Source organism: Sturnira hondurensis, unplaced genomic scaffold (assembly GCF_014824575.4).
Source record: "Sturnira hondurensis isolate 20B ecotype Veracruz unplaced genomic scaffold, ASM1482457v3 Scaffold0013381, whole genome shotgun sequence".
Lineage (NCBI taxonomy): Eukaryota > Metazoa > Chordata > Mammalia > Chiroptera > Phyllostomidae > Sturnira > Sturnira hondurensis.
In genome coordinates, this window is record NW_028086012.1 from 231,120 (window position 1) to 251,891 (window position 20,772).

The 20,772-nt window shown below is 44.9% G+C and overlaps 1 protein-coding gene across 2 annotated transcripts in view; it reads right to left on the bottom strand.

Annotated features, from left to right (window-relative positions):
* The window catches only part of AGO1 (argonaute RISC component 1), a 38,253-nt gene that overhangs the window by 5,946 nt on the left and 11,535 nt on the right, over positions 1–20,772 (bottom strand). The window contains exons 4-18 of one of the 2 annotated variants that reach the window (XM_037061442.1): positions 20,211–20,392; positions 19,676–19,812; positions 19,317–19,451; positions 19,077–19,164; positions 18,222–18,369; positions 14,653–14,772; positions 14,156–14,287; positions 13,907–14,040; positions 10,391–10,575; positions 5,033–5,192; positions 4,768–4,858; positions 3,541–3,735; positions 1,688–1,822; positions 764–865; positions 234–433 (exon numbers count right to left, since the gene is read on the bottom strand). In XM_037061442.1, coding sequence (XP_036917337.1) covers positions 234–433; positions 764–865; positions 1,688–1,822; positions 3,541–3,735; positions 4,768–4,858; positions 5,033–5,192; positions 10,391–10,575; positions 13,907–14,040; positions 14,156–14,287; positions 14,653–14,772; positions 18,222–18,369; positions 19,077–19,164; positions 19,317–19,451; positions 19,676–19,812; positions 20,211–20,392 — 2,144 coding nt within the window. The remainder of the gene's footprint in view (positions 1–233; positions 434–763; positions 866–1,687; positions 1,823–3,540; positions 3,736–4,767; positions 4,859–5,032; positions 5,193–10,390; positions 10,576–13,906; positions 14,041–14,155; positions 14,288–14,652; positions 14,773–18,221; positions 18,370–19,076; positions 19,165–19,316; positions 19,452–19,675; positions 19,813–20,210; positions 20,393–20,772) is intronic. The other variant, XM_037061443.1, reaches the window with a different exon arrangement.

Below are 20,772 nucleotides of genomic sequence, written 5' to 3' on the forward strand. Positions count from 1 at the left end.
GAAACAAGTCCTTCCTGGTGAACTGAGCTGCTGCTAATCCCTTCCCCCAACCCTACGGTGACAATTCCCATACCAGCTTAAGAAAGAAAAAAAAAATCCAACCCAGATTTGGCAGATGAACCCAGAGACACCAAACTGAACAGTGACCATGTTCCTTCTACCCAAGGAAAGTTGGGAGGGTCTGGTACCAGAGGCTGAAGCAAAAAGAAAGCTAGCCTGATCCCATGCCTCACCTGTCATGCTCCTTGTCCACTAGGTGATATCGTGCCCGGAAAGCCACCAGGCGGGCATAGTAGGCAGGCGCTGGGATGGAGACGGAACGTGTGCATCGTACATAAGTGTGGCATAGCTGGTACGTCAAGATCTGGAGCTCATCCGCTGTGAAACGGTTGTCATCCCAAAGGACATAGTAATGGGATGGTCGGCTGGTGCCCTGGGAAGATAGGAAGGTGAGGGGCCCCAGATTGGGCAGAGGGGATGGCTGATAATAAGGAACAGGATCACTGTTTAAGATTATGGCTATGTTGGAAGACCCACCCATAAACAGGCAAACACAAAGTCACCTATGACATAAAGAACCCCTCTTATGGACAATTTGCCTGAGATATTCAAAGTGTACTTGTGTTCAAGTACACGAAAAGAGCTATTAAGAGAACAATCCTGATTTGAATGCCACTCAGTGATGACAAATATATTCTAGAGGCAGTGCTAATAATCAACTAATTTCCAACCCACTGAAAACCCCAAGACATAGCCCAACTACCTGGATGCCTGCGTGGCTGCACAGATAGAAGTCAAACTCAAATGGGTGGGTGATGTTGGTGTCCACAGTGGTCCCAGCTGGGATGTTACCACTCTTCCCAATCTGTATAAAGACAAAGACAACCAAGATCCCAAGACCTGCCTGACCCTAACTAGGGCCCCAACTCAATTCTACTCTGATGCCACCAGAATCCCAGAGGATCACTGTTCCCAGAGGGTTTTGGGTCTTGAAATAATCGGCTTCTAAAGTCACACAGAAGTGTTTTAAGTGATAGTTTCACCATTTATTAGCTGTGTGATCTCAGCAAGTCACTTAACCTTTCTGAGGTTAAACTGGAGGTAATAATAGTACCTACCTCACAGGGCTGCTGTGAGGAAGACGCCTTGTACATTGTCTGGCACATAGGAGAAGTTCAATAAATGGTAGTTCCCTTTCCCTTCTCTGGGAGCTGGTCTATATATGGGGTCTATAGGCCAGGGAGCTAGGAGGAGGGAGAGGAAGTATAAGGGAAGGAGGGGCGAAGGGGGGGACAAAGGGAAGGAAGTGGTAGAGGAAGGACCAGAAGAGCTAGAGGGAAGGGGTCAGAGAGGATGAACAGGCCAAGGTCTAAATCCCCAGATTCTATCTCAAGGGCTTTTGCCCATATTAAGATAAAGGATACAGGCCCTGGCTGGTGTGGTTCAGTGGACTGAGTACTGGTCTGTGAACCAAAGCGTCACCAGTTCAATTCCCAATCTAGTGCACATACCTGGGTTATTGGCCAGGTGCCCAGCAGAGGGCACACTAGAGACAACCACACACTGATGTTTCCCTCATTTCCCCCGCCCTTCCCCTCTCTAAGAATAAATAAATAAAATTTAAAAAAAGAGAGAAGGGAGACAGTATGGATGAGGGTATAGGTGGCTTCCTCAGTCCCTCACTCACTCGCTCATTCTTGTCAGCACAAAAAAGGCGCGTGTGATGGCGTTTCTGCACCACAATGTACGTGATTCCAGGCTGGTAGTCCTTTTCCAGTTTGATGCAGGCATCACGAATGGCCAGCAGCTCATAGTGGAGAATCTAGGCACAGGGTGAGGAGGGAGACAAAGGACATACAGCTCCTCGTGAGTTCACTCATCTTTCTGAACTAACGGCAACCCCTGTTCAGAAAGATGAATGAACTCAAGAAGAGTTCAGTCAAGAAACATATGGCTTTTCCCTCAGTCTCCCTTCATAAGCGGACATACAACCATTAGAGCTGATGGGCCCTTTCTGCCAAAATCAGCCATAAGGTATTGGCTAAGTTCACCTAAGATATTCCTATAAAACCTTGCCTAGGAGTTTTGGCATCAGCAGAGAGCACTTACCTGGTTTTTATGAATGAGAGACCTAAATCAAGACACAGAACCAAGGTTCACAGAGAAATCCCAATGCCCAAAATCCCAATGCCCAAAGCATGGTCACTTTCAGTATCAGGAGGATAGTGGGAGTTCCCCTGGGACCTCCAAAAGCAGGCAAGGTTGGTACCACCAGACAAGAGTAGACATATAGTTCAGAAACAGGTGCAGAGGGAGTAGATAAATTCTTTCCTACAAAGAAGCAGGATTATAAGAAAATGAACTAGCTAAAGAATTAGCCACAGGTTAAATAACCATAGGCAATAGTTGTCTTGTGATCTTGGATATCAGTTATCAGGAGTCAAAACTGTATGGTAAAAGTGGGTAGAATTTACAATCAATTAAAACTAAGTTCAAACCCAAGTTTTATCTAATTGTAGTTCCTTGAGCAAGTTACTTAACCCCTCTCAAGTCTCATTTTCTCCACAGCTACTGAAGTTATTAATAAGACCAGCCGCACAAAGCTGTTGTGAAGACTAGAACAATTAAGTAAAGCACATAAAACCTAGGAGGGGCTTATAACAGCTGACTGCTTTTTTAAGCAGTTTGAATTTTAACCCAAGGCTCCGTGAACCAGACACTCTGAACAGAGAAGTGATCTGATACATGTATCTGATATTCTGGGAAACACTGGGTGCCTTGGAGGAAACTGAGCGTAATAATTAATAGCATGGACTTTGGAACCAGACCAATCTGTCTCAATAAATCCCAGTTCCACCACGTTTGAGTGACACTGCAGAAATCACTTAACATTTCCAAGCCCCAGTTTCCTCATCTGTCAAATGGAATAATTATTATTTGATAGGGCTACTATAAGCATTAAAGAGAACACATGTGAAATGTTTAGCACAGTTTATGGCACATAAAAGGTACCCAATATACGGTAGTTACGGTAGTAAATGGCAGTTGAGGACACTAGTTCGGTTTACAAGTTTAAACAACAAAAAATGAAGGCTTGGCAGGCAGAAAGAACAGAAGGAACATTATGAAGAAAGATCAACAGCAGTGGCCTCCAGACAAACAGCATCAGCAAGGAACTTGTCAGAACTATAGATTCTAGTGCCCCATCCTAGACTCACTAAACCAGAAATTCTAAGGGTAAGCCCTGCAAAACATTTTAATACAAGCCCTCTTCACGATTCTGACGCACACTACAGTTTGAGAACCACTGGTGTAAAGAATCTGTGTTCAACACGGAACAACTACTAACAGGCACTGAGGGTTTTCTATCAGAAGATGAAAGGTCTACAGATGCTCGCACCTACCACCTCTCAGTTGTGATCTCTCCCACCTCGCCAAGTTCCAAGTGCTAAGAGCTTAGGAAAGGTACCAGTACTCTCTGCTAGCATTAGGCCCTCTGGCCTCAATGTGAAGATTTTACCCAGCTACTATGGGCCCTACCTGAGGGAGCTGGCCTTCGGGAACCCCATCTCGGTAGAAGATGATACGGGTAGGCTTGAAGCGGGTGGACTTGTAGAACTGGATGAGCAGCTCACGCACCATGTAAGACAAGTCTTCAATGATCTCCTGCCGAGGTCTCTGCACCCGCACAGTAGCACAGTAACGGCTGGGGTGGGCATCCATGCTGCCTACCACCTGACAATCAAAGAAGCAGGATAAGCCCCTGGAACCTCCACCCACTCAACACTATCAGGCTGTGGGTCTGGGCAAAGGATTCTCAGCAACAGAACCATGTCATCAAATGAGTGGGGTCTGGGATTCTATGAGTCCTGGTTTCAATCTCTGTTCTATCACACACGTTGAAGTTACTTAATCCATCTGATCTTTCTCCTCCTCTCAAATAGAGAGAAGAACAAGAACACCATCTGTGCAGTGCCGTTATAGTACATACATATAAAGCACCCTGCACAAGGTCCACCCCACAGCAAGTACTTGGTAAGTTTGATTTCCCTACCCCGTAGCCACAAGTTTGTCTTCTCTTCATTCAAGTGCTAATCTACCCAGGAACCAATGGTGAAAAGTGTTCCTGCAGGTGAGGAGAGTGACATCATTTTCAAAGGGGACAGTGACCGAAGTCTAGGATATTTGGCCACAAGAAAAATAGGCATATGCCTAAAATAGGGTTTCCCTGCATCCCAGTCTGCCTGGAGAAATAGGAGGGTTGAGGAAATAGAAGTGGGAAGGAAGGCCTGATCCCTCTAGCAATTCAGAAGCCCCTAGGGGACCGGGCACAGAGAAGTTAGGAAAGAGATAAGAGAGATAACTAATCTACTAGGTGGGTCAGGGGTAGGAATGGGAAAGAGGAAAGGACAGTCTCAGCAAGGAAGAACTCCCTTTAAAGGGATTTCAGAAAGGAGATATGGTCACTATCTTATCCCAAAAGTGGGCAGGGAGAGAAAGAGATAAGCTAGAACACAGAGCGGGAGTGATGGAGAGTGGGCCAAGTCTCTGGCCACAGCCTACACTCCCATTGCTCTCACTGGAGGGGAAAAAAAGAAGACATCATACAGTTAATTTTATGAAGACACCAAGGGAGTGGTGAATGAGGATGATCAGCTGGATGTTAAAGTTCTTATGAAGGGTCAAGTGCCAGAACTAAGGGAATGTGTAGTCTTGGGAGCTCAGAGCTGAGAGAACCAGATGAGGAAGTTGGAGAGCATAACTCACTGCTGTGATGGAAGGTTTTTTCCCGTCTCCCGCTGGGGGGTGTGTAACATCTGCTCCCAGGAATATCACTGGCTGTTGAAAGACTGCAGAGCTGAACAAAGAAGAGAAAACAAATGGTGAGGAGATGCATCTTCTCTTCCTGGCACCCACTCTGGTCCTCTCTCCCTTGTGCCTGACTCACTCTGCTGGGCCGGGGTCCTATCTTTCCATCAGTCCCCAAATGGTACTTTGATTGAAAAGGGCAAGTGGGCAATAGAGTTCATACCGCTGGTGTGGGACTAGGATGTTGTTTATGCCACCAAGTTTGACGTTGATCTTCAGGCAGAGGTTTGACAGAGTCTGAGGTGAGGTCTTGACCACGTTCTTCACTTGCACACACTGCGTAGCCATCCCCAAGAGTGTATCTCCAACACGTTTCACCTCAGCTATGAGTGGGGAGAAGAGTGATTAGCGCATTCACAGACACTTCATGTAGGCCTACGAGATCCAGGAAGTACATGAGGTGCTAGGGACCACAATGGTGACCAGAAACACACAGGGCCCCTCCTCTTACAGTGTTTACTATCTAGTGACTAATTTTAAAAATCATGAGAAGTACAAGAGAAAACTTCATGACACTACGATAGCATACAATAGGGGGTAATACCCTAGCCAGGAAAGAACTAAGTACTGACTGAGTTAAAATCTAAAGGTAAAAAAGGACCTAGAAGAGAGGGGAGTTTGGGAGAGAGCAATGCAGGCAGAGGGAACAGCATGCAAAAACGCACTCTGCTAGGAGGTAGTGTTATATGTCTGAGAAACTAAAAGGTCAAAGTAACTACAAAGGAGAGCAAAGGGACTAAGCTAGGGAAGAAATGAGGATAGCTTGTACTAACGAGGCAGTTGTTAAGATAGAGAAAAACAAACAGATTCAAGAGATATTTAAAAGACAACACACATGTAAGGAAAAATAATTTTTATGGGTAACATCTGAGTTTCTTGCTTTTGCAGTAGAAGAGATAGCTCAGACATTCTTTTTGAGACATTTTTAGTTGAAAGTGCTTTTTGGTCATTCCAATGAGGACATCAACTAGGAGCCTGGGTATAGTAGCAGCGGAAGAGTAACTGTCAAACGGAGGTGAAAATCTGTGAGAACGTGGGGCCTGGGTGAGTGAAGGCATGATCTTGATGGGATTGCCAAGGAAGAGAACAGAACCAAAAGAGAAGAGAGCTTAGACCCGAATCTTCGGGAACTCCCAATATTTGCAGAACAGGAAGAAGATGAGTCTGCAAAGGAGAAAAATCCAGAGAACTAAGAGGAATACCAAGACAGCTGCATCATGAATGCCAAGGGAAGAAAGGGTTTCAAGCAGAAGGAAGAGTTCAACAAAGTCAAATACTGCTAAGAAGTCAGGTAAAATGAGAACCAGAAATGCCCTTTGGATTTAGTGTTATCAAGGCAAAAAAAAGTAACACAGAGGCAACAACTATGTTGGTGATGTGAAGTATTAAGGAGATGTAGGGTCAAAGAAGGGTTAGGTATATGTTGAATGGGCAAGACTTTAGCATGTTTAAAAAAACTAAAGGGATCCTTTCCACTTCCAAGGGAGATGGAGTGGTTAGTGGTAAACCAGAACTCCTACAGAAAACATCCAGAAAAGTCAGATAAGTACAGAAATCATCTTTCTGAAGGCAGCAGAGAGGTACCAATATGAACTGGAGGGGCTAAAACTCCAGAAAGGGAATCTCACAGAGGTGAGCTATCTTCTGCAGCTGCTTATATCCTGGGTACGTCTGCTGATTCTAGGTGTGGGCAGGGAGCTGAGAGTCCAGGCTTTGCACCACTGACAGGAGACAGAGAAAGCAACTGAGTTTCTGGTGGAGATAGATTAATTCTAAATACGGAAGGCTTAAAAATTTTTTAAAAGAAAACAGACTAGTATCTTCAGTGCCTTAGAAGTTCTTAAATAGGACACAGAAAGTATAGCCATAAAAGAAAAATATTGATAGACTTGACTATATTAAAATTTTAAACTTCTGTTCAACAAAAGACAACTTTAAAAAGTAAAAAGGCAAGTCACAGAACAGAGAGCATATGTAATACAAATACATATTTAATAAAGAAATTATAAAGAATATTTATCAGCCCTGGCTGGCACAGCTCAGTTGATTGAGCGTGGGCTTGTGAACCAGACAATTGCAGTTCGATTCCCAGTCAGGGCACATGCCTGGGTTGTAGGCCAGTTCCCGGAGAGGGGTGCATGAGAGGCAACTGAACATTGATGTTTCTCTCCCTCTCTCCTTCCCTTCCCCTCTAAAGATAAATAAATAAAATCTAAAAAAAAAAAAAAAAAAGCAAAGCCCTGGCCGGGTAGCTTCGGTGAGAGGAGCATTGTCCAATACACCAAAAGGCTGCAGGTTTGACCCCCCCGTCGGGGCACACACAGGAGGCAACTGATTGATGTTTCTCTCCCCCTTCTTCCCTCTATCTAAAATCAATAAAAACAACCCTGGCTGGTGAGGCTCGGTGGCCTGGGCGCTGGCCCGGGAACAGAAAGATCACCAGTTCGATTCCAAGTCAGGGCACATGCCTGGGTTGTGGACCAGACACACCAGATCCCTAGTTGGGGGCATGTGAAAGGCAACCAACATTGTATTTCTTTCCTTCCCTTCCTCACTTTAAAAATAAATAAATAATAATCTTTTTTAAAAATAACAAATAAAACCAATAAAAAACATATCCTTGGGTGAGGATTAAAAAAAGTAAAAAAAATGTCATTAAAAAATGTCATTAAAAATGACAATAGCAGGAACCTAAACAATAAAACAAACAAACAAGCAAAATATAACCAAAGACACTGAAAGAGAGAACAGGCTGACAGTGTCCAGAGGGGAGAGGGGAGGGAATTTCAGGGGAAAAGGGGAAGGGTTTACAGGAACGAGTATAAAAGACACATGAACAAAAACTAGGAGTAGAAATGGGTGGGGGGAGGGCTCGGTGGGTGGGCTAGGATGGGAGTAAAAGACAGAAAACTGTACTTGAACAATTAAAATTTTTAAAAATGACAATAGTGTTAATTTAGTGGGGAGAAAGAAGTTAAAAACACTGAGGAAAGGACAAGGTATGGCAGATCAAAACTGGGCGATGTCACACCGTCCTACACTCTCAGGGCAACTGCACCGTAACTGGACTCAGACAACCACAAAGAGAATTCCATTCAGTTGGCCTCCCAGGAGAAAAGACAAGGGTCTTTAGAAGAATGGGACTACTCTTCTCCTCTGCTGGTTTAATTCCTAGGCAGGTGGTCCCATTGTCTAAATGGTATAATCAAGGAACAGCATGTAAGTGGAAGAAGTCCAAGGTCCTAAGGAAGGTGTTAGGCCTGTAGAGAGGTATAACATTACTGACTCCAGGGAAGGGGAAACTCTCTGGGTAAGCACTGCCTTCCCCAAGCATCCTGCACTGAATATACCCCCGGCAAGGCAAAACACCAGATTCTCCCTTTAACGGTGAGAACCAGAAACATAGACACTTACTCAAGGCAGTTCTTCTAAAAAGCGCCTTTATTTTCCATCCAAGGACCATCAATCTAAGGCCCAAGAGGGACGTGGGTGAGAGCTCAACCAACTCCCGTCCACAAGTAGTGAGCGTTATGTCAGTGGAAGGCTCTCCCTTAGGTGCACATATTCAGACGGAAGGTTTTAGCGCAGATTCAGATCCACTCCATGCTCGAAATAATAACAAGCATAATAGTAATTCATGAGCAACCTGATAAAATTTCTAGAAAAATCCAGAGACCAGTTCATCCTCAGGGTGGAATGACAAGAGAAGGCTTCAAGGAATAAGCACATTTAAACTGGGACTTGCAGGATGAAGAGAATTTTAAGGGCAAGATGGAGGATAAGAAGTAAAGTACTAAGATACTTTAGGCAAAGGCAAATGATGTGAGCAAAGCCGGAGGCTGGAAAGCACAACCGAGGGATGAGCATTTAGAGCATCTACTCAGTGCCAGGCATCAATCATGCCAGATGCTGCTTTTTACACAGTTAATTCATGAGGCTCAGAAAGGTTAGGCACTCTGTCTAATTCAGTACACTGGCATTACCAGGACTAAAATCCAGGTCTACCCAACTCCACAGCCTGTGGTCCTTCCTGTATGTGTGGCAATGGGAAGGCACAAGATAAAGCCAAAAAGGTTCAACTAAGACCGGGCCTCTGAAAACCTTTTCCTTTGTGAATGGGGGCTACGGGTTTTTTGTCTACGAATGTCTCATCCAATAACAAAATCAAGAAAGACTTAAGAAGAAATGTTAGAACTGAGTTGAGAAGTGTGGGTGAAAAGTAGGAAATCTATCTTGAAACTATAGAAAAGAACACCAGCACTGAGGCAAAGAGGAGATAGACTGCCCCCAAAGTCTGGATGAAGGGACCCAGAAGCAAATTGCGGTGCCAGACACAGAAAAGTCAGGAAAAAGGCTTGCTGGCAGACAGAAACGACAAGCAACTAAAGGGATGGTCCACCAAAGCACTTCGAAAGGGCAGAATCTGCATCTGCTTTTGTCACCGGTATATTCAGGCTCTAGCAGTGTTTTACACATAGTAGGTCACCAATAAACTCTTGATAAAGTAAGAGAGGTCAAAGAGATAGATGGGAGCTACAGAGAGATCAAGGGTTGAATCCAGATATTAACATTATATACATTCCAACACATAATAATAGTAGGTGATGACTGAAGCAACTGAATGCATGAGAATTTCACTAGAATGTAAACGAAAAGAGGAGGAGAGTACAGAAATCTGGAGAATACCAGGCGTTCCTGCTAATGACAAAACTGAGGAGAGACAAGAGAGAATATCAAGAAAAAAACTGAGAAAGGATACAGGTGACCCTGTGCAGAGGTTTCAGAGACAAAAGTAAAATAGATGAAAAAGGTGAAGGATAGTGGCTGATGAGAAAGTGGATGTACTCATTCAACAGGTTTGATTAAGAAAAACAAGAAAACAGAAAGACAAAAGCTAAAGGAGAGGGCAGATTATATAATGTGCTGTAAGATGGGATATCTGAAGATGCTTCGGGGTTAAAGGGCAGAACTCCCAAAGGTGGCAGGATGGGATGGGAATAAAAGCACACACAGGTTGAGCAGTATGAGGGACACCTTTTCCAAAAGAGGTAGAAAAAAGAAGATGGAGTAAAAGTACTGAGCCAAAAATGAACAGTCATTCCTATTCTTAAAAGACAGAAGAGAGAAAGAGAAAAAACTTCCCAGAAAGTCCAAGTCACTCCCAGGCAATAACAGAACCACCACGCATCTTTCTCAAGTGCGCTGCACTGGGGCCGATGCACAACGCTCTTCTAAGAACAAGAATGTGGACTAACCCATCTCTGCACCTGGCCCAGTTTAGCCTGCCCTAAAGGCCAGCGCACAGAGGACCCTAGTGAATGTTACTGGGAGGGAGTGTGAGCAGGTAAGCATACTCAATTGGCTCATACAGGCTGACATTTCCCCTCTAACAGGGGCACTGACATTAAGGAACAGCTCAGCTCTGGCTTGAGCCAAGAATCCACACTGAGTTCTGCCTTGGAGCCTCCAGGGAACTACCCAGAGTCCTATCATTGTTATCACTGTCCCAAGAGAACTGTACCATACACTGGCGTCTTCCCTGGCAGGATGACGATAATGAGCTGCAGCCCTGAGTAGGTGTTCTTGAGATGCCGGAACATGGGCTCCACGCTGTCTGCCCCCTGCGCGTATTTGCAGAAGCAAGGCTGGCCCTGGATGGGCATCCCTGCATCCTTGGAAATCTTCCGCAGCTGGTCTGTGAAGTTCCTGCAGCACAAGCATGGTCATAACAGGAGGCGGTTAGGTTCCACTTAAATACCTCTGATCAAACAAACGCCTCCATCTTAAGTTCCTAGCACTATGACAGGTACGGAAATAAATGAGACATGATCGCAACTACTGCCAAAAATATTCATAGTTGAGGAGGACAAGACAGAGCTCGCCAAATGTTCAAAGGCACCTGCAGAGAGCTGAGGGGGAGCTGAGGGAATTCTCAGGGTCCTCACCACCTCCCACTCAAAGCGGCTATTCCCCTGTTGTTACAAGTGCACAGCAATAGGCAGATGCCCTTTTTGCTCAAATTAAGTGAGTGGAACATAGGAGATGTTCGGTAAAAATGAGCTCCCTCCTCCCCTACTGTTTCTTTGAGGCTACAAATAAGTAAGAGTAATTCAACGAGCCTCTTCCCTTTGGCTTTAGGGCCATACCCTGGGAAAGGAAGACAAAGTTGGAAGAGAGGATACACTCAAAAGTTGTAATAGGTTAAAAAAATTAAGCTGAACAGTAGGAAATTTGTGAAAACCCTGCATTTAGATTAAAAGCAATAATGCCCTGGACAGGTGGCTCAGATGGTTGGAGTGCCATCCCATACACCAAAAGGTTGCAGGTGTGATCCCTGGTGAGGGCACATGCCTGGGTTGTGGGTTTGATCCCAAGTCAGTGCATTATATGGGAGGCAACCAATTGATATCTCTCTCTCTCTCCCCCAAATCAGTAAACATAATCTTAGGCCAGGATTTAAAAAAAGAAAGAAAAGAGCCCTGGTGTGGCTAGGTGGACTGAGCGCTGGCCTGCAAACCAAGAGGTTGTCAATTCAATTCCCAGTCAGGGCACATGCCTGGGTTGCAGGCCAGGTCCCCATTTGGGGACATGTAAGAGGCAACCAATTAATATTTGTCTCGCACACTGATGATTCTCCCTCTTTCTCCCTTCCTTCTCCTCTCTCTCTCAAAAAAAAAGCAATAATGTACAAATAGAGAAAAAAGCAAATTATTTAAAGGATGCTATTATAAAGTATATAAATATCAGTATGATTGTAAACCCAATGTAGTGAGAAAGTTTTTTTCACATATTTATTAAAAACCGTAAGACACTGCTATGTAAAATTTAATATCATTTATATACACATAGTTATAAATTGGATGGGAAGGTTACAGTAATCCATAAGACTTAGCTGCATTAGAAGGGAGAAATGGGACCAGGATGGGGGATATAAAGGAAATGTCAAATTTGTCTATAATATTGTATCTACCAAAAAAAACCCTAAAATAAATGATGTAACTCAGGGTGATGGATACATGGGTATTTGCCATATTATTCTAATTTTTCAAAATATATCTGAGAATAAAGAAATACAACCTAACCATTATTTCATGTAAATAAGAATTACATCTCTGACAAACTGTTAATAGTTTTTTTTCCCATTTCTCTTCCATTACATACAACTGCAGTGTAGCCACTAAGAAAATCAATGTGTTACTAGATTCCAATAGTGTGTCTCTATTTCAAGGAAACTGGTAGTCCAAATTTTCTCTCTAGTACCAGATCATTTGGGACATTATATCCAGTGCTGGAGGCTATGAAGTCTTGAGCGAAGTTTAAAATGGGGAAGGTCCTGAAATCATACACTAGAAATTATATACATATATGTGTATATATGTATATACACACATATACACACATATATACATAATATATCACCTTCTTTCAGATATATATATATATGTATATATATGTATATATATGTGTGTATATATATATATGTATATATATATGTATATGAAGTATAGGGGCCTCTTTAACAACAACAAAAAAATCTGAGGGTTGGCCCTGGCACTGCCTCATCCATGAGACAAGGGAAAGACATGAGAATAAGAGAGAAGCATGCAGAGAACAGAACTACCAACAAGAGGACACAAAGGCATCAATGCAGAGAGCTGGGAGCATTTCCCAAACTGCTAAAAACCAGCCCTCCAATGCTAGGCCAAGGCTAGAAGAAGCCCAGCTTCAATAGGGTTAAAATACCAAGAACCCAGGAAAGGGCACAAGGGGAACCCATTTAAAACAAACTACAGCAAAATACAGCAGTAGTTGGTCACCTGTAAGGAGAGGGGAGAAGGGGGGGCAGGGAAACCAGAGTCCCCACATTCATCAAGGCCAGCTGAACACAGTGGGGCACACATCTCTATTATCCTTGTAACTGTCCAAAGTGGTCAGCTCCACCATCTCTTCCTCAGCCTCATAGTAAACCACCCCACCCCAGATCCAGAAACTATCATTTCAACAGACTGCAGGAACTACCAAACCGTAGATTTTAAAAGAGTGAATTTTTTGGTATTTGAAATATATCTCAATAGAGCTGTCTTTAAAAACAAGACTGGCCCTGGCTGGTGTGGCTTAGTGGATTGAGTGCTAGTCTGCAGACCAAAGGGTCAGGGCACATGCCTGGGTTACGGGCTGGGTCCCTAGTGGGGGATGCACAAGAGGCAACCACACATTGATGTTTCTCTCCCTCTCTGGCTCCCTCCCTAAAAATAAAAAATAAAAAATAAAAAGACTGCAGGGAAAGAGTCAGTGACCTCTTCCATCTAACCCATTCACTCACTCCAGACAATTACTCCCCTACCCTGTTCCTTTCAAACCATTTGGCTGTGTCACTTTCTTCACTGCTATCTACTCTAGCGCCTCAGCGACAGGAGGAGGTGGCTCAGAGGCCTTTACAACTCATGTTCACCTGATTCAGGTTATTTGGACCTGGCTGAACAAATTTTGTGCAAGGAGAGGACAGCTCAGAGGACCAGCTGAGTAAGTTGCTCTTTTCTGTTTCCAATTAGGATTGTAAGCTTTGAAGCCTCAGATCCAATTTGATCCCAGCTCTGACACTTTCTTCATATGCAAACTTTGTATAAGTTCCTTAACCTCTTTGAGCCTCAGTCTCCTGAAAATGGAAATACTACCACCTACTCACTGTGAAGATGAAATAAAAAAACATAAAATTAGGTACAATGTTGGCGTAAATGCTAGTCATTACTATTACTTATTACCATGTTAATAATGATAACAATAAAAGAACTCAGGACTCCCTCAGGAGAGCCATGCCCTGGCATCATCATCTCTGAACAGAGAGAGCTCCTGATGAAGACTCCACAGACTGGCAGAAAGGAACGGCAGAAGTTTGAACTAGACAGCACAAGGGGGCAGAGCCAAAAGTCAGCAAGAGCACACCACAGATCTAACCTTGGCCTCCCAGGAGTAGGGGAAAGCAGGCAACCTAGGGTCCTTTTCCCACCCTTCCCTCCATACACCCAGCCCTCCTTACTTGAGCACTTCTTCTCGACACTGCTTTTGGGGTGCGAAGCAGGCGATGGCCCAGACCTTGATCTCAATCCCATTGTAGAACTGTTTCCCCCGCATGTCCCAGACACCCTGATTGGGTGTGGCAATGGCCCGATTCTGGGGTAGGCAAAGGGGGGCGCCCAGGTGAGCCTCATGGGTAGGGAGAAAAAGCCCCTGGTTATAAACCCCACCCTCCCCCCAAAATGCCCCAGAGATGTTGTCTGGCCCTGACCCTGCTCACCCGGCCGCCATACTGCAAGATGGGAGCCGGCAGCACTCGTCCTGTCACCTCCGTCATGTCATCCTTCACCTTGATCCCAAATTCCTGGATGTAGGGGTCTAGGTTATAGCTGGCATTCTTCATCTGCAAGACAATAAAAGGGGATCTCAGGAGAGCAGCAGCTTGGCAATAGTGCTCACCCTCTGGGTCCCAAGCAGAATGCCCTGGGCAGCTGAGGGTGGTGAGAAATAGCCCTAACAAAGGAGGGAGACTGGAAGATGATGTGGTGAGAGTGGGTAACATGGGGAAGTAACATAAAAGGGGAAAAATATAGAAAGGGAAGCAAAGTAGCTATAGGGTCAAGAAGCAAGAGCAGTCCTACGGAGTCCCAAGCAACAAATCTAGACTTGAGTCCTCCTGAGAGTCCTGTCCAGGCAGAAAAGCATCTATGCTCCCAGGGGCCCCAGTGACTGAGCAACCGAGCACACATTCTCCAAAACCCCACTGACCAGGCGGCTGATCTCCTCCTGTCTGTCTGGGGCTGATCTAGCTGTAGCCTTTATCATGGTCGAAGTCTGGTTGTCAGTCAGCTTCTTAATGCAGCGCTGCCCAGCCACAATGTTACAGACCTGAGGAAACAAGGAGGATGAGCACCTCTGGCTGGAGTTCAGTCCACCCTATACTCAGCCCCAGAGGAAGGGAAGAGACCTTGCCTGTCAGCCCTGGGAAGGAGACTGCAAAATCCCTTGGGCATACAGATTAGTTAGAAAATACCCGTGTGCAATACCAAAGACAATATAGACACTTAGTGATTGAGAGCTAGGGATCCAGCACCAGATCTGGGCTCAGGTCTCATGTTAAATGGGGAGAACAGTAACAATCAAATAGGGTTGCTCAGAGACTAAATAAAATAAAGCACTTAAAGAACTGAGTACAATTCTGGAACACAGAAAATACTCAATAAATTGCAGGATAACTTGTTATTTACCAAAGGTCCAAGCAAAGAGCTCTTCTAAATACCAAGAAACTCAATATACACAAACTGGATTCCTAAAGTAGTAAGCAGCTCTCCAATGGTGGCAGGTGATCTCCTGCTCCACCCCAAAACCCACCAAAAGAATAAGGATGGCCATTAACTCTTGGAACCCAGTCTACAGACGATCACTATGGAAATCACTGTCTCAGTTGACTGTGTCTGCTGGAATGAGAAATATCCTGCCATTCGGTCCCTCTATTTTGGGCCCAAAAGAATCCAGTGGTGATCAGAAAAGACTTTCTAGTGCTATACGAGACTTCCATTCCCCAATATTCTATATTCAGGATGCCACAGACAGAAGTCTTTTCACAGAATAGAGAAAGCCAGAAGGGGTAGAAGGCTCGCGTTTAAAGCCCGGCTCTGCCACATCTGGGTGTGTTACCTTGGGCAGTCTAGGTCACTTAACTGCTTCTTTATTTTCAGTCACAGGGAAAAAAACACGGTCTCATAAAGTTGTTGTGAGGATTTATAAGAAATGAAATACAGAACTTGCTTCCACAGGGCCAACACTATGACAGTACAGTTCCCATTCTAATTAATCTGCAGCAGAGTTCATGAGGAACAGTGGTCAGGAAAACCAGGGCAAGGTCGCCTGCCGTCAAACTCCGTATCCCAAGAAATACACAAGTGAGTCAATTCGCTTAACGGAAACCCAGAATTAAGATTTGTGAGGTTATTCTCTTGAAGGCACCTTAAAGTTGTAACACTCTCTAGAGATGTTTTCGGCTACAGAATCTGAGCCACACTAAGCAAAAGACTAAAGCAGGGATGTGGAGAACCGGAACCTTTGCTGATGGGAGGTAAAACGGTCCAGCCACTATGGAAAATATTATAGTGACTCCTCAGAAAATTAAACACAGAATCACCACATGATCCAGTAATTCTACTTCTCGGGACATACTCAAAAGAAATGAAAGCAGGGACTGAAACAATTACTTGTACACAGCATTCATAACAGCATTCTTCACAATAGCTAAAAGCAGGAAGCAACCTGAGCCGTACGTCAATGAATGAACAGATAAACGAAATGTGGTATATACATACAACAGCTTATTTAGCCTTAAATAGAAAGGAAATTCTGACATATGCTACAACATAAATGAACCTTGAGGACATTGTAGTAAATCAGACAGGCCAGTCAAAAAGGCCACATAGTATATGACTTGATTTACATGAAATGTCCAGAATAGACAAATCCGCAGAGACAGAAATTGAGTAGTGATTACTAGGGACGGGAGGGAGGGGTGCGGGGAAGGAATAGTAAGTGACTTGTAATGGGTATGGACTTTCTTCTGGGGGCGAGAAAACATTTTACTATCAGTTAGTGGTGATGGTTGTATAACTGTGAAAATACTGAAAAAAAACCACTGACCTGTGCATTTAAAGAGAGTGAATTTTATGGTACATGCATTATATCTTGATAAAGCTATTCTTTATTAAAATAATAGCCTGCATCATTTGACCCTGCACCTCTCCCCCCAAATCACCTACTACATTTCCTCTTATACGCTACATGCCAGCCAGCCACTAAGGCCTCTGTCTATCCCTCAAAAAGACCCAAGCTTTGATCTGCTTTAGAGCTTTTGTATTTGCTATTTACCTCGCGCCTGGAGGTCTCTTCCCTCATGTTGTTACAAGGTTGATTCTACCTCGTAATTTGGGATTCAGGTCAAATGTCTCCTAAAAGAGGCCTTCCTTGACCACAATAACTAAAGTGGCTCTCCAACCCTCTCCACCCTTACTTCTACCCCCTTAACCTGTTTTATTATTCTTATAGCACTTACCACCATCTGAAACTATCTTATTTATCAATTTATTGTCTATCTCCCCCTTCTAGAATGTAAGCTCCATGACAGCAGGGACCTTGGCTTGTTAATCTCTACATTCCCGGCACCTAAAAGAGTATATGACACATAGTAGGAGCTCAATAAATATTTGTCAAATAAACAGTGGTAAAAATAAAATATAAGTCATATAAATTATTCACCTAGAGAACTATTGTTTAAACAGAAGTAATGTTACTTTGCTGAAACGTCTCAACTGGTAGTAGATATTACCTTAGCTGAGATCATCCCTAAAGATTTCTGTTTATACCTCGGAGAAAATATTGCCTTCATCCCACTTTCTGTGCATCAGCATTTATTAGCTAAATTCAAGTTCTTGGGTTTTGGGATTTCTTCTCTCTTCAGTCCAATTTCCTCTGGTTAGTTCTGAAATCCCAAAACCACACAGAACACTTGATCTTTGGTCCAATTTGACTCCTACTGCTGGAACAAAGACGATAGTCCAGGCTAGTGCTTCTCTGAATTTCATGTTCCTACGAATCCTCCACGGATTCTGCTAACAGACATTCCGATTCAGCAGGTCTGGTGGAACCTGAGAATCCGCACTGACCACGCTTCGAACAGCAACAGCCTAGATGGTACCGTGGGCGGCAGTAGTTTCTCGTTGGGCATTTCGGCCGGTGTACGACTAACCAAATGGTTCTGTGTTTGTAGGCTGTAACTCAAGAAGTATTACTATTCTTTCTCTAATTGCAGGACTTCAAATGTCTGCTGGAGCATAAAAATATAAAAAATCTTGGGGCTAAAACTCTTTCACATTGACGAGCAGGAAAACAGGACTCATATTATAGGTAAACATTCATCTCCATTTTCTGTAACACAAGGTATATTTGTTTCTACAGGTTACTTAAGATCCCAGCTTCAGAGGACAGAGAAAGACAAATTAAGAGGACACAAATGTGGGTATCTGAAATCTCTGTCCTGAACAAACTAATTACTTATTAAACAGTAAATACAGCCTTCACCTCTGCCTGGCAGCCCTGAAAAAAACATGAGCGCAGGATTGGAAATAAGAAGAAAATTTAGCAGGTAAGAATGAGGCCTACATTTCACAGAATGACCTTGTACCTCTCAGAATGTCAATTTTCCGAATTTTGAAATGAAGATGACAGATTACAAATGGAAGAATAGACCTCCGGTGGTCAGTGTGCAGACACAATGCTTGTTCCCCAGCCTAACCATTTCTTGGCAGCCTTACCTCTAAGGGCAAGTAGGTATGCTTTTGTTCCTGGCCAACTTGCAGGCAGGGCAGGTGGGGATACTTGAGCTGAAGGTTGTATTTCTGCTTGAAATACTGTGCCACCGTGCACTCCACAGTCTGTCCACTCTCCAGCTGCAAGGGAAACCTGTTTTGGGGAAAGGAAGGAGGTATCATAGCCCAGGATTAAACCCCAACCCTCTGGACCTACAACCATGGGAAGCCCCAGGCTTGGCTTTATGCCTACCCAGCCTCTTTAGAGTTCTGCCACTCTTGGGAAAGCAGGCAACACAGGGCTCCAAAAGAGAAGCAAGTTCCACAACCATCAGGACCACACCCGACTCGCCTGTATTTCTAGTGTGAGCATAAAGCCTGATGCACAGTAGGCACTCATAACCCTTTATAGTCTGAAGTCAACAAGGTAGATGAAATCAGCGAGGGCTTCCCCAAGGTCTAGCCTAGGAGCTTTCCTTCTCAGGAGGCAAAATAAGTTGAAGGAGATTCTAACACTTACACAACTCATACAGGAGTCAAGGGAAGATGACTGATCCACGGTAAAGGCCCACAGAGGAAAAGTGGAGGCCACAAAAGTAAGTATCTGGGCTACTGCTTGGTGTCAGTAGCCCAGATCTTGGCTACTGCTTATGGTCCATTAATACGCAACTTAATTTGTCTCTGAGCATTAATGGACCATAAAGCCGGGAGAGGGCTACCAGATTCCCTCACCTTATTCAAAAACAGGGCCAGTCCAAGGCTCATTCTCAGGGCCAGTGGGGCAGGAGGGAGTGAAGGAAATGTGTTGAAATATCAACACTCTTCCCCCAATGGAATGGCTTGGCAGCCCTGTCAACTTACGTCTGATGGCTCGCGGGGCGGCGGGTAACATTACACACGCGGTATTTCCTCTTCATCTGTCCACAGTGGGTCACTTCCACCTTCAGGCCTAGAATATACACACTGCTCGTCAGGGCTGAAATAGGTTGCTCATGTTCCCAGGCTTGGCCTCTCTCCTGAACATATCCCGAGGGAATTCTGTTTAGGGCTAAAGAGAAAGTAAGGCGGCCGCTTCCCCGCCCTGCCTGGTTGGGTCCTTACCCTTGATCTCCTTGGTAAAGCGCACACGCTGAGAGTCCGTGAGCGGCTTGGGCTGCTCATCGATGTTCCTGATGTCCAGCACCTCACACATGAACTCGATCACTGGCTGCGCCTTGTAGAAGGCAGTGGCCGAGACTGTGGGGACAGAGTAGGTCTAGCTCAGCTGAGGCTCTCTCTGCCAGGATAAATGCACATACTGCTCTTTACACCCTCTTCCTTATAGGGTATTGGGATGGGGGAGGGGTCCCAGGGTTGTAGGGATTAGACTAGGAGTGTGGTTGCAGAGCTGGGAGGGATAAGGCTGGGAGTGTGGGCACTGGACTCAGGGTGCCCCTGGCTCCATAGCTCTCCCCACTCACCATCAATGTTGAGCATCATCTTCCACATGGCAGGGCGCACAGACTGGTGAAAGCCGAACCAGACCTCGCGCCCACCCCCCAGCGGGTGGTAGTAGCCCTCAGGCGGTGAGAAGAAGGAGCGGCCCACAGGGGTGTACCTGGCAGGGACAGGCAGAGAACTGGTCCCTCGGGCACAGGCCCCCACCCTGTGAGGCATCCTGGGCACGGAGGAGCCCTGGCCTGGAAGGCAGGACACCAGGGCTTTAATTCCAGCTCTGATCATTTACTAGTTGTGTAACTGACCTTGTGAAAGTCTCTACCCTTCCTCTGCCCTGAAGGGACAGACGGGGCACAGCCCAAAGATATCTAAAAGGGGCAGGGCCAACGGTTTAAACCATCTAAATGCATATACACGCTTGCCTGGCATATGGTAGGGCTTCAAAGAATATTCTGTTTTAAAGGCACACTGTAGAACCTTAATATACACTTGTTCCCCTCCTCCCCCACAGCAGTTCTGACACCAAGCAGTAGCCCAGATATTAACTATACCCAGTACCTCATGGATGCCAGGTGCCGCATGGCCACATCCAGGGCTTGCACAGACTCCAGCGGAACAGGGATCTGGCCACTGACCAGGGCCTCGTGCAGCATGCGCCAGCTCACAATGGCCAGCCACTTGATGGAGACTTTGAATATTCGATCCTTCCCTTCCCCAGGGATTGTCACCTCAAAGTCAACCTTCAGTAGAGAGAAAGGGATGAAGGACTGCCAGTACTTTCCCACAGGCTAACATTCCCTATCTCAACTGTCCCCCTCCCCATGGATCTGCTAGGACTCTGCCCCTTAAGGGGCTCACAAGAAAGACTTCAGAATAAACACAGCCTCTTAGTCTCCAGCCATCTTGGCTCAGTGCTTCTGTCTCGCTCACCCACACCTAGCGCGGAAAGTCCTTAAGGTCTAGGTCTACTCTGAGTCTACTCTGAATCTGTCTAAAACAGGGATGGACATACAATAGGCTAAATAAACACCAGCACCTACCCAACCCTCACCCTAAAACACACTTTCTCAGCACAAAAGATGAAAGGGATCTCTGGACTGCCAGACTCCAAAGAGGCTTA